We start from the raw sequence: 19,030 nt of genomic DNA, 5'->3' as shown, positions 1-19,030 counted from the left end.
ATGTATGGATTGATGTACATAAAACTATCCTAATATAGAAGAAACACTCGTTTGGCGCTAAAGCATCGATATACACCAAAAACACCATTCTAGTAATCGAATATACAAAAAACACACCTTCAATTCAATACTAACGACTATGTCTTACGTTGTACGCATTCAGCATGGTCAGATGATCGGAATTACCGGCCGCAAATTCGAGCTTCTTTTCTGTCGCTTCGTGCTTTTTACCGAACGGAGTGAGCTTTAAAGATAACAAAATTCTCCAGCAGTAATTCTTATAGATACCCATTTTTTTTAACTACAAGGGTCAATCTTAAATATCAATAATGCTTAAAGCGAACCAACGTATAGCAACCGATGTGTTTTTTTCATATGTAATAATACTACAAAGTATATCAAATATAAACATTGATACATTTAGCATTTGTATATAATGAACTGGAATGCTTGTTTGGTACTCAACGCTTTTCAGATCTTAATCAGTTTTCATCTGATGCTCCAACGGTGTTTATGTATAAATGCATTACTCGGACAATCAAAAGTTGCAGTTTATGTAAAGCGAATTTAGAAGCAAATCAGTTTGTTCACGTACCCCCGAGCCCAATGCATGAACAATTTGACGACTGGTAAAGAAAAATCGAACAAAGCGCTATACGTTTTTCTCAAATGGCATACAGCTCCAATGATTAAAATTTCAAATTGAAATTAACAGTCTGACAAATTAAAGTGTTATCTCCTGTATTATGGATAGTCGTGTAGATGAGTGTACGCACGAATGGTGACTTGAAGCTGAGACAGGCCGCGATGGTGAGGGCGGGGTCTAGGCAACGGAAGATTGCACCTAGCAACATCAACTTCCCGATCCTGTACAAGAAATTTGATTTTCAAATAGCAAATACGTTTTTTTAATTATAAATGCGTATTAACAAGGCTTACAATTATTGAATCAAATATATCTTAAAAGAATTAACGTATGATTGTCTTTATTCCAATTGTGTTATTATGATGGAAATGGTGTTGTTCATGGATGATTTATTTCAACAGAGCTTATGAGCTATGCCTAAGAAAAAGCTTATAATGCATACCTGACATCGACCGGAAGTGTTCCCAGATGGTACCCAAGCGGGGTGAGCTCCTGCAGCATATGCGTAAATATGTTACAAGTGTGTGACTGTTAGGCTAGAAAACTTAATCTGAACATTTCTTTCCGATCAAAATTTAGAAAAACATATTACAAATTACAGAGATTCAAGAGATGAAGTGGTTTAAATCTAACAATTCACCGACATGTGTTGCAATTCGTTGAATGCAATTTTTTAATTAATTTACAAAGAATGTAAGATTATTTTGAAACTCTCGCTGCAAGGAAAATTTATTCTAAAACGTTTATAGACCGGTTGATCGTTACAAAGATAAACATGACAATTACGACAGAAAACACATCCTGAAACGATTGAAACTGGTTTTACCGCATTAACCTGATCAATTAAAATAGTTGTTGTTTCATGCCATTTACGTAGATCCCCCAAAATCTATATGTAAAGTAGGTATTCATAGAATATTCACAAGATGACCCTGTGGATTCTTGAATGCTCACTTGAGGAACTGTAGCCCAGAGGTATAATACTCGAGACCCCTGGTACAAGGATACTGTTAACACAATTGCAAAAATGCAAAATAAATAGCCTCCTTACGTTGCTTGCCAACATTTACATTTGTAGGCCGTGTAAAATAAGATAAGATTATTTTATTTACATTTGTAGGCCGTGTAAAATAAGATAAGATTATTTATTTATATATATGTGATATACATATAACTCATTTAACATATTGGACTGTATAGAGAACAATTGTCCAAAATATATACACTCTGGGCCTCGATGTTTCAGATAAGATTTTAAGTTATTTTGCAATGTTTATATGATAAATGTGACCACTAAAGAGTGGTCTGTTTTCAAAGCAGATATATCATGTAAATGAACTTTGTACAGGACCTCTAGTTTTTTTTTCACTAAATAAGTCAAAGTAATACTGGCGAGGCAGGAGGGGGGGGGGGGCAATGTTTGACCCTGTGTGCATCATTTGAACTCACTTTGTAGAGTACCTCTAGATAACCAAATTACCATTTTAAACGCCTTTGACTTTGCGGTTCCGGGCAATATTTAAGGTATTTAAAAGGTATTCCCTTTATAAGTATATTTTCACAGGTGACCCCAAGGTCGAAGTCAGTTTTGACCTCAGGGCATACTGTGAACAAAATATAATAATAGACAACAGTACGATAATACATATTAAATATTAATCATCTGGACCTTGCGGTTTCAGAGGTGAGTTTTGAAGTTTTCATTTGTTTAAACCCTTTTTGGGGCCACGTTACCAAATTAATAAACAGAGCGGAACTATTTGAAAAAAATCGAAAGAGGGTCCCCCAGAAACATTCATGTGAAGTTTCATGAAAATCTATCAAGAGGTTTAATTGAGATGTCGTTTAAAGAAAATATTTACGAACTTATACACACAAACGAACGCTCGCACGCATGGACGTACGACTGCCATTACGGTTTTCCAATAGCTCACAATAAGCACGTTGTGCTTTGGTGAGATAAAAAGTGTAAAATGTACATAACAGATTATGTTTGATGCAGTCGTTATAAAATGCATGCAACCAGAACATACCCCTTGTTCATTGAGCGCCCCCAGCGTCTCCAGACGCTTGACGGCGGCGCTGATCGCCTCATCATCTGGCGGTTCCGGGAGCTGCCCTAGCACGTGCTGCAAGTGTGCAATGGTTTAATACAAGCAGAGCTACAACGAGGGTGGAGTGATTTAATCAATTTGTCTTATGCAACTAAAACGTTTTCAATAAAGAACCAGTTAGCGATTCTGCTGGGTCACATAATAAGAGCACATTCATGAAGTGATTACTTCTGTCTTCAGAGAAAAATTTACATAAAAACATAGTTGTATGTTCACATTAATGGTGGAAAAAGGTTTCAAATATACAATTCTTAACTTCATGCCAAAGAAAATGAAAAATTACGGGCCTGCATAAAAATTGATCCAAAATATTTTTAACAGTTAACTACTCATTTTCGTGTTCAATTAAGAGCTTATTTTTTATATAAAACATGAGACTTTGTAACGGCTTACTAAGACCGGCGTTGTTTTGAAGATGTCTAACATTCGGATCCTTAGAACAATCTGCTCAAGAGGAGCCCGTTGTATTTCTGAAAGCAGGAAAAACTCATTTTCATGCAGAATACTGGATATATACTGAGTGTTTTGTGCAATATTGCTGATCAAATGACGAAGGAAGGACAAGCATGTACAGACTAGGCCCGTAGGAATACAGTACCTGGTATCGGCTGTTCTTGTAGATGGTGCTCGAACCTGTGACTGGTGAACAGGTGGAATGCCACGCCCTTCTGGACACGCCCGGCACGTCCCTTTCGCTGCAGTGCACTTGCGCGGGACACCCAAACGGTGTCTAGGCTCTCCATACCCTTCGTTGGATCGTACCTTCAAAGATGGTTCATTTTGTTTTAAGAAGTACGCACGTTAAGACTTACTTCTTTTACGTTAACAATTACATATTCAATAATCTGTAGTATTGGAAGCGTTCTATAGTAGGTATTACAAAAGACTTACAGTGTTAATGTACTTTAAATAATGTACATAAAAGCAGCGTTTGGGTGTCTTTATATTATGTTTGCATTTTCCGCAATACAAAATTACGATCGCAACTGCCCTGCACTTGATCACTTTGTGGTAAACTAGCAACCACTGTGACTAACACCAGTCGACTATTCTAAACGCCACTGCACCTTTTCTCTTTCATTTTGCCGGCGTCTACGACGAAGCAGACATCGTCAATAGTGATGGATGTCTCCGCTATGTTAGTGGCAATCACGATCTTCGTGACGTCACGAGGCGGCTTTCTGGTATTGAAAAATACTAATGGTTTGAATCTATTATTTGAGTAAGAATTTAAAAAAAAGATATACGCTAGGTACCTGTATTATCATAAGGCTAATTATAATTCCCCATCTAACATATAGTTTAAGAATAAATTATGAATACTGTAAAAGTCGGCCCTTTTCTGCCAATGTTTTGATGCTGATTATTGATATAAGGATATAAAATGATCAGGTTTACATAATACATTTACTGATTTGTGTAGTTCATGTGGTGTTCACATATTCATGCTTTTTCAGCGAATCTCTTTTTAAGTGAAATTATAATACATTTAACTCGTTTGTACTTTGTAGAAAAATATTTCATTCTTTAAAAAAAAGAATATCCAATTTATATACCCGGTAGATGAAAATAGACATCTACAACCAAGCAATGAAGGTTGACCTTTTAAAACCTTTTTTTCCTATATTACTCCACGATTAACTGGATATTAAACTACATGATGTTTTGTCTGTAAAGTTTTCTTATCCAAGACGAGATGTAGTTTAGACTCGTTTTGGTTCCATTTCATCGTGTCACAATTCTGGTGCCCTGGTTAGTTATCCAACCAACGAGTAGCAAAATGGTTATTTAATTTAAAGGCATTTTCTTTCGTTGTTGTTTAAGTGGGATTCCATGAAGTTATTTTTTAATTAAGTTTGTGTGAACTTTTCTGGGCCAATTGTGAGGTTTGGAGCTCCTAAAAACCCCGTTAAATCACTTATCCTTATAGGTGACCGTTCCAGAGAGGAGACCCATATTATATTCATGTTAATGTATTTGTTGTGTACCTTTGTGTCTTGCATAGTACATGCTTTCTGTGTCTCTTTGTTGCAATTTGTTAATGTGTTTTTCTCCTGCTGGTGCAGGTGAAGTCCCGCTTGTTGTACCATTGGTTCGATAATTGGACTAATAATGAGAGCTGCTTTGTCAATAACTAAATGAACTGCATGACTTCATGAACGGCTATCAACAACTTAAGAAAACCGCAAAACGCGATTTCTCAAAAAAAGATGCAAAAGAGAATCGGACTAACGATGCAAGCATTAACGTCATTTACCTGTGAACTTTGTAGCGAGTGCGCGTGTTTTAGAATTTACGAGGTAATTCCGCGCCTGAGGCAGCATAACGTGAGAACACGGAGTGTGTCACAGCACTCCTTTACTTATTAACGTTCTAGCATTTCAGAAGATGGAACGAAATTTTGAAACATATCTGCAATTTCCAGCTTTTTCTTTTTTTCTAAATGATATTCAGTTTTCGTGTGGTCTTGTGGTGTGGGTGGAAACTCGAAATCCCACCTATGCAATATTGTGACAACCACAAAGCTCACATGAGCCGGGTCGCCTTGGTGAGAAGCGTGTGTACCCTATTTGCGACGTACGTACAGACAAACAGACAAGTGCAATGCTCTATGCCTCTTTCTTTTTGGAGGATTGGCAAAAAAGTATCGGACTAAAAGTGAATGCTGGAGCATAGGTATTCATAGGTAACCAGCTTTCTCCGGACCGATTACATTTAGTAAGCGTTTTAACGTTATAAATAGTTAGGTTGTGAACAATATGACAATTTACAGGCTACAAGAAATATTAATCCGGGAGTGTGCGTAATTCCGAAAATATACACCGTGCACATAGCAATCTGGTATATACTTAACACATAAATATGTTAATTGCTGTTCATAAATCTTGAAAATAAAATAAAATCAGAATGTACACATAAACGCATATTTTACCCAACAGCGTTCTTATTGGTAAATTTTCTAAAAATAGAATAACAACAGTACAAGTCCATATTGGGCTATAACTCATTTTAAAATAAACTAAAACTCTTCCTACTTGTCCCCTTCATAAGTTTCGGAAAGCATAGCTTTTACACTCTTAAAAATTAACAAGAGCACCGCATAACGGGTGCCACGCTCGGCTGCGGGTGCATTTTTGAACAAATAAAAGCTTGTCAAATTTTTTTTAGAGGTCACAGTGACCTTGACCTTTGACCTAGTGACCCAAATATGGGTGCGGCGTGTGTGGCGTGTAGAACTCATCAAGGTGGAGCTACATTTGAAGTTTCAAAGTTGTAGGTGGAAGCACTTTGATTTTAGAGCCAATGTTCAAAACCTTGACAAAATGCTAAGGTTTTAGCACGACATGGACGGCGGACACGACGAGCTGGCTATGACAATGCCTCGGGTTTTCTCCGAAAACAGCCGAGCTAAAAATTACGTCCCTTGGTTATGCGCGCAAAGGCATAAATAAACAAGAGCACCGCCTTGCGGGTGCAGACCGCTCATCTATTTTCTTTTTAAAGGTGAAGGGACTCTCATTTTCAATCACAAAGGAGGGAGGAGTGGAGTGAAGAGGGGTGTATAGTGTGGGGTTGTGGACATTTATTACATTATCTTCCAAAAAAGCGAAAAAAAAAAAAAAAAAAAAAAAAAATCGGGGGGGGGGGTATAGTGTGAGGGTGTGGTGATAATTTGTGAGATGATCTTAAAAAAAAAAAAAAAAAAAAAAAAAAAAAAAAAAATCAAAAAAAAAATTTGGGGGGGGGGGTGGGGGGGGGGGGTGGGGTGTGGGGTATAGTGTGAGGGTGTGGTGGTCATTTGTGAGATGATCTTATAAAAAAAAAAAAAAAAAAAAAAAAAATTAGGGGGGGGGGGGGAGGGGGGGGAGGGGGGGGAGGGCACGGGGGATGGTTTGGGTGAAGTCTATTGTGGTATGTCAGGTAAGAGTAGTTTCATCAAAGTATCAATCAAATCTAATCATAAATAAAGAAGTTATGGCAATTTAGCAAAATTTAATAATTTGACCTTGAGAGTCAAGGTCATTCAAAGGTCAAAGTAAAATTCAAGTTGCCAGGTACAGTAACCTCATGATAGCATGTAAGTATTTGAAGTTTGAAAGCAATAGCCTTGATACTTCGAGTGGATCGAAACACAAAATTTAACCATATATTAAAAGTTACTAAGTCAAAAAAGGGCCATAATTCCGTAACAATGACAACCAGAGTTATGCAACTTGTCCTTTTACTGTACCCTTATGATAGTTTGTGAGTGTTCCAAGTATGAAAGCAATATCTATGATACTTTAGGGGTAAAGTGACCAAAACATAAATCTTAACCAAATTTTCAATTTTCTAAGTATAAAGGGCCCATAATTCCGTCCAAATGCCAGTCAGAGTTACATAACTTTGCCTGCACCGTCCCCTTATGATAGTTCATAAATCTTGCAAGTATGAAAGCAATAGCTTTGATACTGTAGGAATAAAGTGGACCTAAACACAAAACTTAATCAAATTTTCAATTTTCTAAGTATAAAAAGGGCACATAATTCTGTCAAAATGCCAGTCAGAGTTACATTACTTTGCCTGCACAGTCCCCTTATGATAGTTAGTAAGTGTTGCAAGTATGAAAGCAATAGCTTTGATGCTTAAGGAATAAAATGGACCTAAACACAAAACTTAACCAAAATTGTCAATTTTCTAAGTATAAAAAGGGCACATAATTCTGTCAAAATGCATGCCAGAGTTATCTAACTTTGCCTGCCCAGTCCCCTCATGATAGTAAGTAAGTGTACCAAGTTTGAATGCAATAGCATTGATACTTACTGAGAAAAGTGGAACTAAACGCAAAACTTAACCAAAATTTGCAATTTTTTAAGTACAAAAAGGGCACATAATTCTGTCAAAATGCACGCCAGAGTTATCTAACTTTGCCTGCCTAGTCCCCTCATGATAGTAAGTAAGTGTACCAAGTTTGAATGCAATAGCATTGATACTTTCTGAGAAAAGTGGACCTAAACGCAAAACTTAACCGGACGCCGACGCCAACGCCAACGCCAACGCCAACGCCAACGCCGACGCCAAGGTGATGACAATAGCTCATAATTTTTTTTCAAAAAATAGATGAGCTAAAAAAGGTATGTTATAAAATTATACAGGTACCAACACAAATAGAAAAAAACGAGATTATGCAAGTGATAATAATTTAATTTATCCAAAGGGGAAATACGCAGACAACTGAAGGCTGTTCACTTAGTCCTCACATACTTCATTCAGTCCTGGCGCGCTCCAACACAACAAATCTGTACATTATTTTGCTTACATCAATCGTATTTGTATTAAAAGACACTATAAAGAATTTCTCAAGTAAAGAAGGGTCCTAGAATGCTCTATCAGGATAATAACCGTGCAGAGACTTCAGTGATATTCTGGTTCCCGTCGTACTATAATATTTTAAGTGACAGGGGCAGGTAATCCAGACTAATGCAGCGTGTGCTTAAACGTTGTCCACACGTCTCTCGACTGGACAATTAGGTCCACAAATACTACTTAATCTTTCAGATTTTCCATTTTTCTTGACGTGACTTCTTCTTAACAAGTACCTCTTAACAGTTGCGAACACAAATGAGGATTCCTAAAATAACAGCGCTGATGCCGTACTTGGTAACGTTGCAACGACGCCATGCACGTGACAAGAACAATTTAAGCTAAGAAAAAAGAATTAATATATCATTTGATACGAGAGCAAATTGCTTAAGTTATTTCTATGCGTGTTAACGACGACTCATGCCTCTATACCACGTCCCGCAATTCAAAATCTATGGCAACCTCACGTCGGTCTGAGCCTGAACGCTGAGAGGGCGCTGTACTAGACATTTACTTTGAACAATGCAGAAATACTTGCGTCTACACACATGCGAGAGAATATAACTTTCTTAATTCCCAAACTTCTAACATTTTTAGACGCTCTAATCAAACCAGATGTATATATTTGATTACTCTATGTCTCTTGCCAAATACATGTTTACATAAAATAATTTGGTTTGTCTTCATTTTATGTTGTTATTGCAACTAGTATAAGCACCATTCATCACGCAAAAGAAAAGGAGTTGGATATATTTTTGTGGTCATACATAATGTTACTAATAAAGGTTTTGTCATCGAAGGGCTCAAATATATGTACACGAGTTAATGCCAGAAAATATGCCGGCCTCAATAAGAAGGATATATGCTATATATTTTATGAACAAACAACCGTAATCTTTGCTTGTGTAGCTAATAATCATGCACTCACGAGAACACTGCATGTTGTTCCTCGGACGACAGGGTTGAGTGAAGAGGAATTATCTTGAACCTGAAACCAAAATAACCACAAATTGATCAACTAATAAAAGATTGCCAGCATAACTCGTTTTAGTTGTCACTTATTTTTGGTTCTTTTTCTTTGCCCTGCTTTTTTGAAAATCCATTAGTAAACCCTAAATAAATCACCAAAAATCAAAGAACTATCATTATTGATAGATCTTTGGTAAAAAAAATGTGAATTAACAGAACTTTTGTTTCAACCATCTTTAAATTGTATGGTGTATGATTGATGTAGCATGCAAGAAAGAAATACATATGTTTACACACATATGTTTTAAAGTTTAACAAAAATCAGTTCTTGCAAACAATAAAATTGGTTCATAAACTTTTGAAATGTCTTTTACAAAAGGCATTCAATGTTTTTCCAATTGAATTTTCCATTTATTTACAAAGCACACAAAATCAGAGATTTTTAGTTACAGCTTTCTTATATCTGAGAGATATCCCTGTCTAACGGTTTAAAGAGACTGGTTCACAGTTTGGAACATTACATTAAAAAAAAATTGTCATAGACTTAACAAAAAAGAAAGTACGGATATTATTTAAACAAGAGGGCCTGAAAGGCCCAAAGTCACTCACCTGAGATAACAAGATATTATTGTGACAAATCTCTGACCAAGTTTCATAAAGATCGGCAAATAAATGTGGCCTCTAGAGTGTTAACAAGGTTTTACTATAGCCATATAAGGAAAAATGCCCCGCCCTCTGGCAGCCATGTTTTTATACCAACCAGCATCATTTTGAACCCATCCAAGTTATTATCGGAATGAATCTTCTGACTAATTTCATGAAGATTGGACAGTAAATGTGGCCTCTAGAGTGTTAACAAGATTTTACTATAGACATATAAGGAAAAATGCCCCGCCCCTTGGAAGTCATGTTTTTCAAGCAAACATAAGAGGGCCTGAAAGGCCAAAAGTCGCTCACCTGAGATAACAAGATATTATTGGGACAAATCTTCTGACCAAGTTTCATGAAGATCGGAAAATAAATGTGGCCTCTAGAGTGTTAACAAGGTTTTACTATAGCCATATACGGAAAAATGCCCCGCCCCCTGGCAGCCATGTTTTTCAACCAACCAGCATCATTTTGAACTCATCAAAGTTATCATCGGAATGAATCTTCTGACTAAGTTTCATGAAGATCGGACAGTAAATGTGGCCTCTAGAGTGTTAACAAGATTTTACTATAGCCATATAAGGAAAAATGCCCTGCCCCTTGGAAGCCATATTTTTCAAGCAAACATAATTATTTTCGAACTCATCCAAGATATCATTGAGACCAATCTTCTGACCAAATTTCATGAAGATTGGACAATGAATGTGGCCTTTAGAGTGTTAACAAGGTTTTACTAAAGCCATATACAGCCATATAAGGAAAAATACCCCGCTGCTGGCGGCCATGTTTTTAAAGCAACCAAAACCATTTTCGAACTCATCCAAGATATAATTGGGACAAATCTTCTGACCAAGTTTCATGATGATCGGAAAATAAATGTGACCTCTAGAGTGTTAACAAGGTTTTACTATAGCCATATAAGGAAAAATGCCCCGCCCCCGTGGTGGCCATGTTTTTCAACCAACCGGCATCAATTTTGAACTCGTCCAAGATATTATTGGGATGAATCTTCTGACCAAATTTCATGAAGATCAAAAAATAAATGTGGCCTCTAGAGTGTTAACAAGATTTTACTTTAGCCATAATTAAATAGCCATATAAGGAAAAATGCCCCACCCCTTGGCCGCCATGTTTTTCAAGCAAACGTAACCATTTTCGAACTCATCCAAGATATCATTGAGACCAATCTTCTGATCAAATTTCATGAAGATTGGAAATAAATGTGGCCTCTAGAGAGTTAACAAGGCAAATGTTGACGCCGCACAACGGACAACGGACGACCGACAAAAGGCGATCACAAAAGCTCACCATGAGCATGTTGTGCTCAGGTGAGCTAAAAAGCAAATAAACACTTCTTACAAATAAAAATGTTAATAATATGTGTAAACTTCTTTATTATCATCAATCAAAATCGGAAAAATAGTATTTGTAGTTCATATTTAATTTATGCCACAAACAAATATTACTAACATAGAGTTTGCACTACCACCCAAATATAAAAGCTAGAGTGGTATAATTGTAGCATTTGCTTCTACAAGTCCTGGATTGAACCCCAGGATAAGCACAGTTTCTTTTATTCTTTTCACTTGTTATAATAATTATTTCAAACAATTCCAAAAATATTACAGTGTTTTTTTAGTGAAATGATTTAATTACATTTCTCTTCTATAAACAAGAAAATCTCTAGAGATCCTCTGATTACCAGGGGTATATTGCTGCGAATTGAAATGTGAAGTTACCTATGCCTGTTTCTTGTGCCAAACACTGGACTAGACAGAAGCATGTCATAGAGGGTCTGAATCTCCGCGTAGCCGGGCATGAACACAAGAATAGCTCCCTCGGATGGAAACTCGTCCTGGAATGTGGAGACATACCTTAATAGGTCATTCATGTCGACTCAAATACTCCTCTAAATTTTATGGTGCAGACAGATTGAGCCTCATGCATTGCAAAAACATTGCACTTTCAAACTTTTTAGCAATCGATTGAAACATTGTATGGCCAAAACTCATTAACAGGACATCATTCATGAATATGTGTCACATTCTTTAACATCACTTTATACTCTCCTGTCATAAATCAGAAATCAATCAAATAGCATATTTTATTTATTAAATTAAGCATTTGAGTGAAAAAAATGAGAATCATTATACAAAATATTTCCAAACATTTAATTTCTGAAAACAGATTTGATAAGTTTGACAAAGCTACATCACAGAAAATATGTTTGAATTGAATAAACAGAAATATGTCTTGAGAGGCTTATAACTCCATATATTCAAGCCTTTGTGATCTCTTCTGATTTTTAAGCTCAGCATGAAAGGCTCTTATTTTTTAACAATACTATGCTTTCTTTGCAGCCTGAACTAAAACACAAACGCACACACTCACACACACAAATACAATAAGAAACATGAAAACGCCACAAAACCAGATTTTCAAAACCTTAATAATTAACTTATTTCAATCAAGAAAAATTTGTGCAATCATAACAAAGATGTCAACATGAGATACCTACACATTTAAGAACCATTCTTCAAGACAAATTATAAGACACAGTATGTTATTTTGTACAGTGGAATTGTCAGACAGGATACAATATAATTGACTCAGTGTGTCAGGGACAGTAACTCACTCATGCAGATTACCTCCACAACAGAGTGGTCTCCCTGCACAATCCACCCCAGCAGCTCCAGTATTAGGTCAAAGTTGATCTTTGTGTGGTCCATCATGGCTATACTCTTAACGGTGGACTTATGATAGTCTGAACATGTGATAACTCAATGTTTAGCAACATTAATCATATGCAATCAGCTAACAGCAGAAAAGCCTGCGAGAAAAACAGGTCAAAATTAAATTGGCATCTGAGTTGTAAAGATTTAAACAATACAGAAGACATAAACAAAACTAACAAACCTACATGTTTATAATTCCTGCAACACATGACCTGTCAACGTTCAGCAAGGTCAAACAAAAAGTAACATCATATTGCAACAATACTTCCACCTAAAATCTATTAATTGTTACGAATTACTGGTATAATGGAAGCCACAAGGCATTGACTTTTCACCAAAATCTGTAAACATTTTCACAATAAAGAGTATTTCATGTTTGAGGGAAAAAAAAACATGTAGACTTTGGTATCCTTCTCTCCTATAATTTGATCCATTCCTACAGATTTGGCCACCCAAAAAATTCTATAACATGGGAATTGTTTTTGGATTTCAATTTTAGATTTTATTTAGGGAAACATTCACTAAAAATTTATCAAAATACGCTACAACGTTGTGTCAACACCAATAATTTTGAAAAAAGTATTCTCTTTTAAACAATTTGCTGGTGTTTATTAGTCTACTCAAAAGTGTTACACAAAAAAGTGTTTTCCTATTGGTATGATGACTGAACAGATTGATAGGAAAGATATGGACAAATTAGGGTTGAGTGGATTCATTGAACAGATTGATAGGAAAGATATGGACAAATTAGGGTTGAGTGGATTCATTGAACAGATTGATAGGAAAGATATGGACAAATTAGGGTTGAGTGGATTCATTAATGGAATTGGCATTTTACTAAGGAAATATTTTATATGTAAATTATTTTGCCTGTATTTTTATGTTAAGACTAAAGACATACACAATATAATTAAATGTCCCACTTGTGTTGAAAATGTTTACATTCAGAACAAAAAGTCAATTTAAATCTTAAGTGGCTGAATATATAATTAATGAAGCTTTATTAAAGTCATAAACAGTTTACACTGAAATATGTTCATAAAAGTACAACAGTATAATGTGTACTGAACTCCAGACTGTTTCAATAAATACCACGTCAGTACATCAACAAGTACCTGGGTATCTCAAGTAGAGTTGTTTCACTGACAGGTTCTGATCCTGGACCCTATCACTGGCCCTGTGGGCGGGGCCATCCCCTGGTTCATATGACCTCTCCTCCTCCTGGGCCACACCCTTCTGGACAGCATTCATGTGCTTCAGGGGCCGGGCATAGGGGCTGGAGTCCTCCATCACAAACCTGAGGGAGGAGACATCATCATAGAATGGTAAGGTATTCAAATATACGAATAGTGAATGTATTCGTATGAATATGGTAAGAATCAATAAAATACACTCTGATGTAATAACCTCTTCTCGGGGAGTGTTTAAATGTGTCTTGTTCTGAGAAAACTGGGCTTAACACATATGCGTAAAGTGTTGTCCCAGATAAGCCTGTGCAGTTCGCACAGGCTAATCAGGGATGACACTTTCCGCTTAAACTAGATTTTTGGTAAAAAGGGACTTCCTTTAAATGAAAAATACCATTAATGCGGAAAGTGTCGTCCCTGATTAGCCTGTGCGGACTGCACACGCTAATCTGGGACCACACTTTACGCACATGCATTAAGCCCAGTTTTCTTAGAACACGACACAAATTATCATTCTTTTGCTGTTACCAAATACCAAACATGGATTACAGTTACAAAATATGAGTTTTGGTTGATGAATTCCTTATTTACCAAGTACTAGTCCTATCTCAGTTTTGATATTACTTCTGACACATACAGGGTTTGGATCAGTTGCTTAGCAATGTCTGTGTAGTACTGACATTCAGTCTTAGTTCCTTAAAACCTTACCAAGGTCAGTGGGACAACTTTATATACCTGTTGGTTGCATAAGAGTAGGGTACTAGTTAAAGTTATTATCAATATAAATTGCATTGAAAGGAATTAGTAATGGTTGTTTAAACAAGGTCTTAATAAGATGGTTGCTACCACACTTAAGGCTGTAAATTTAAATCCATTTATTTTAGCTTAATTGCATCAAAAGCCTAGGGCTTATTGAAATGCTCTCTTATCAGTTTCCTGGTTAGAACCATTACTTTGGTGCCTTTGAAGGAGATCTAAAGAAAGCTCCCATCCAGTCCCTAGATGGAGACCTTATCCCATACGCCACGGCGATTTTAGACTGTATGTAGTTGATCATGATATTGATTCAACCATATTTTGCTACTCCTTTTTAAATACCCTGTACAAAAACAATATAATTATTCATGAAAACTATTGCATTGTTTTTACTCAGACAGTTAGATGAGCATATTAACACCAATGTTAACCACCAGAAAATGGTGCAATTAATATTTACATAAAAAATAAATCAAAATATTGCTTCCCCAGTGACGATCTCTTTCAAAATTGAATTCAGTTCCTGCAAAAACAGGGAACATACATACAACTGAAAAACATACACTGAATAGTCATTTAAAGAATTAAAAATATTGGAAAACAATGAAAAATAAAATTATTTTTTTTACCTTGTAAATTCAACTGCATCCTCCAGAAAGTATTGATCCACTGGAAATGTGCGGCCTGAAATTTATACGAAATGTAATTATGTAAACACTAGGTACTAAAACTGTATACATCAGTACTAGCACACCCTTTATTGTTGGGATCTATAACACATTAAACTTGCAACAAAGTTACTTATATCAAATTAAAACATGTGACATTAATTGTGATGGTTTATTATTAAAGTCACTTACAACAAAAAGCAAAATCAAACAATGAGCCTCAATCTAGAAAAAATGAGTTTTAATTCATGTGTGTTAAGTATGGTCCCAGCTCAGCCTGTACAGTCTGCACAGGCTCATAAGGGACAAAACTACGCTTTTTATGTACTTATAAGCTAAAAGGAAGTTCTCGTCTAAGCAAAACTCCAGTGTAGGCAGGAAATTTCATCCCTCATTAGCCTTTATTAACTGCACAAGCTAATCTGGGGGCACACATGAGACATTCACAGCCTTTGTTAACTGCACAGGATAATCTGGGGGCACACGCGAGACATTCACAGCCTTTATAAACTGCACAGGCTAATCTGGGGGCACACATGAGACATTCACAGGCTAATATGGGGGCACACATGAGACATTCACAGGCAAATCTGGGGGCACACATGAGACATTCACAGGCTAATCTGGGGGCACACATGAGACATTCACAGGCTAATCTGGGGGCACACATGAGACATTCACAGCCTTTATAAAATGCACAGGCTAATCTGGGGGCACACATGAGACATTCACAGGCTAATCTGGGGGCACACACGAGACATTCACAGCCTTTATAAACTGCACAGGCTAATCTGGGGGCACACATGAGACATTCACAGGCTAATCTGGGGGCACACATGAAACATTCACAGGCTAATCTGGGGGCACACATGAGACATTCACAGCCTTTATAAACTGCACAGGCTAATCTGGGGGCACACATGAGACATTCACAGCCTTTATTAACTGCACAGGCTAATCTGGGGGCACACATGAGACATTCACAGGCTAATCTGGGGGCACACGTGAGACATACACAGGCTAATCTGGGGGCACACATGAGACATTCACAGGCTAATCTGGGGGCACACATGAGACATTCACAGGCTAATCTGGGGGCACACATGAGACATTCACAGGCTAATCTGGGGGCACACGTGAGACATTCACAGCCTTTATTAACTGCACAGGCTAATCTGGGGGCACACGCAAGACATTCACAGCCTTTCTAAACTGCACAGGCTAATCTGGGGGCACACATGAGACATTCACAGGCTAATCTGGGGGCAAACATGAGACATTCACAGCCTTTATAAAATGCACAGGCTAATCTGAGGCACACATGAGACATTCACAGGCTAATCTGGGGGCACATGTGAGACATTCACAGGCTAATCTGGGGGCACACCTGAGACATTCACAGGCTAATCTGGGGGCACATGTGAGACATTCTTAGGCTTATCTGGGGGCACATGTGAGACATTTACAGGCTAATCTGGGGGCACACCTGAGACATTCACAGGCTTATCTGGGTGCACATGTGAGACATTCTTAGGCTTATCTGGGGGCACATGTGAGACATTTACAGGCTAATCTGGGGGCACACATGAGACATTCACAGGTTAATCTGGTGGCACATGTGAGACATTCACAGGCTAATCTGGGGGCACATGTGAGACATTCACAGGCTAATCTGGGGGCACACATGAGACATTCACAGGCTAATCTGGGGGCACACGCAAGACATTCACAGCCTTTCTAAACTGCACAGGCTAATCTGGGGGCACACATGAGACATTCACAGGCTCATCTGGGGGCAAACATGAGACATTCACAGCCTTTATAAAATGCACAGGCTAATCTGAGGCACACATGAGACATTCACAGGCTAATCTGGGGGCACACGCGAGACATTCACAGCCTTTATAAACTGCACAGGCTAATCTGGGGGCACACATGAGACATTCACAGGCTAATCTGGGGGCACACATGAGACATTCACAGGCTAATCTGGTGGCACACATAAGACATTCACAGGCTAATCTGGGGGCACACATGAGACATTCACAGGCTAATCTGGGGGCACACATGAGACATTCACAGGCTAATCTGGTGGCACACATGAGACATTCACAGGCTAATCTGGGGGCACACATGAGACATTCACAGGCTAATCTGGGGGCACATGTGAGACATTCACAGGCTAATCTGGGGGCACACATGAGACATTCACAGGCTAATCTGGGGGCACACATGAGACATTCACAGGCTTATCTGGGGGCACACATGAGACATTCACAGGCTAATCTGGGGGCACACATGAGACATTCACAGCCTTAATAAACTGCACAGGCTAATCTGGGGGCACACACGAGACATTCACAGGCTAATCTGGGGGCACACATGAGACATTCACAGGCTAATCTGGGGGCACACATGAGAAATTCACAGGCTAATCTGGGGGCACACATGAGACATTCACAGGCTAATCTGGGGGCACACATGAGACATTCACAGGCTAATCTGGGGGCACACATGAGACATTCACAGCCTTTATAAAATGCACAGGCTAATCTGGGGGCACACATGAGACATTCACAGGCTAATCTGGGGGCACACGCGAGACATTCACAGCCTTTATAAACTGCACAGGCTAATCTGGGGGCACACATGAGACATTCACAGGCTAATCTGGGGGCACACATGAAAAATTCACAGGCTAATCTAGGGGCACACATGAGACATTCACAGCCTTTATAAACTGCACAGGCTAATCTGGGGGCACACATGAGATATTCACAGCCTTTATTAACTGCACAGGCTAATCTGGGGGCACACAAGAGACATTACAGGCTAATCTGGGGGCACACGTGAGACATTCACAGGCTAATCTGGGGGCACACATGAGACATTCACAGGCAAATCTGGGGGCACACATGAGACATTCACAGGCTAATCTGGGGGCACACATGATACATTCACAGGCTAATCTGGGGGCACACGTGAGACATTCACAGCCTTTATTAACTGCACAGGCTAATCTGGGGGCACACGAAAGACATTCACAGCCTTTCTAAACTGCACAGGCTAATCTGGGGGCACACATGAGACATTCACAGGCTAATCTGGCGGCAAACATGAGACATTCACAGCCTTTATAAAATGCACAGGCTAATCTGAGGCACACATGAGACATTCACAGGCTAATCTGGGGGCACATGTGAGACATTCACAGGCTAATCTGGGGGCACACCTGAGACATTCACAGGCTAATCTGGGGGCACACATGAGACATTCACAGGCTAATCTGGGGGCACACATGAGACATTCACAGGCTAATCTTGGGGCACACATGAGACATTCACAGCCTTTATAAACTGCACAGGCTAATCTGGGGGCACACATGAGACATTCACAGGCTAATCTGGGGGCACACATGAGACATTCACAGGCTAATCTGGGGGCACACATGAGACATTCACAGCCTTTATAAAATGCACAGGCTAATCTGGGGGCACACATGAGACATTCACAGGCTAATCTGGGGGCACACACAAGACATTCACAGCCTTTATAAACTGCACATGCTAATCTGGGGGCACACAGGAGACATTCACAGGCTAATCTGGGGGCACACATGAGACATTCACAGGCTAATCTGGGGGCACACATGAGACATTCACAGGCTAATCTGGAGGCACACATGAGACATACACAGGCTAATCTGGTGGCACATGTGAGACATTCACAGGCTAATCTGGGGGCACATGTGAGACATTCACAGGCTAATCTGGGGGCACACATGAGACATTCACAGGCTAATCTGGGGGCACACGCAAGACATTCACAGCCTTTATAAACTGCACAGACTAATCTGGGGGCACACATGAGACATTCACAGCCTTTATTAACTGCACAGGCTAATCTGGGGGCACACGTGAGACATTCACAGGCTAATCTGGGGGCACACATGAGAAATTCACAG

At 38.6% G+C, this 19,030-nt stretch overlaps 1 protein-coding gene across 1 annotated transcript in view; it reads right to left on the bottom strand.

The window, feature by feature from the left end:
- Positions 1 to 19,030, bottom strand: part of LOC127871782 (putative ATP-dependent RNA helicase DHX57) — a 49,779-nt gene that overhangs the window by 9,785 nt on the left and 20,964 nt on the right. The window contains 12 exon segments of the mRNA XM_052414979.1: positions 149 to 244; positions 777 to 867; positions 1,089 to 1,138; positions 2,680 to 2,775; positions 3,154 to 3,230; positions 3,359 to 3,522; positions 3,828 to 3,941; positions 9,032 to 9,091; positions 11,460 to 11,575; positions 12,369 to 12,484; positions 13,571 to 13,752; positions 15,028 to 15,082. Coding sequence (XP_052270939.1) covers positions 149 to 244; positions 777 to 867; positions 1,089 to 1,138; positions 2,680 to 2,775; positions 3,154 to 3,230; positions 3,359 to 3,522; positions 3,828 to 3,941; positions 9,032 to 9,091; positions 11,460 to 11,575; positions 12,369 to 12,484; positions 13,571 to 13,752; positions 15,028 to 15,082 — 1,217 coding nt within the window.

Source organism: Dreissena polymorpha, chromosome 3 (genome assembly GCF_020536995.1).
Source record: "Dreissena polymorpha isolate Duluth1 chromosome 3, UMN_Dpol_1.0, whole genome shotgun sequence".
Classification (NCBI taxonomy): domain Eukaryota; kingdom Metazoa; phylum Mollusca; class Bivalvia; order Myida; family Dreissenidae; genus Dreissena; species Dreissena polymorpha.
Note: the sequence above shows the minus strand (reverse complement) of the source record. Positions and strands in the feature narration are given on the sequence as shown.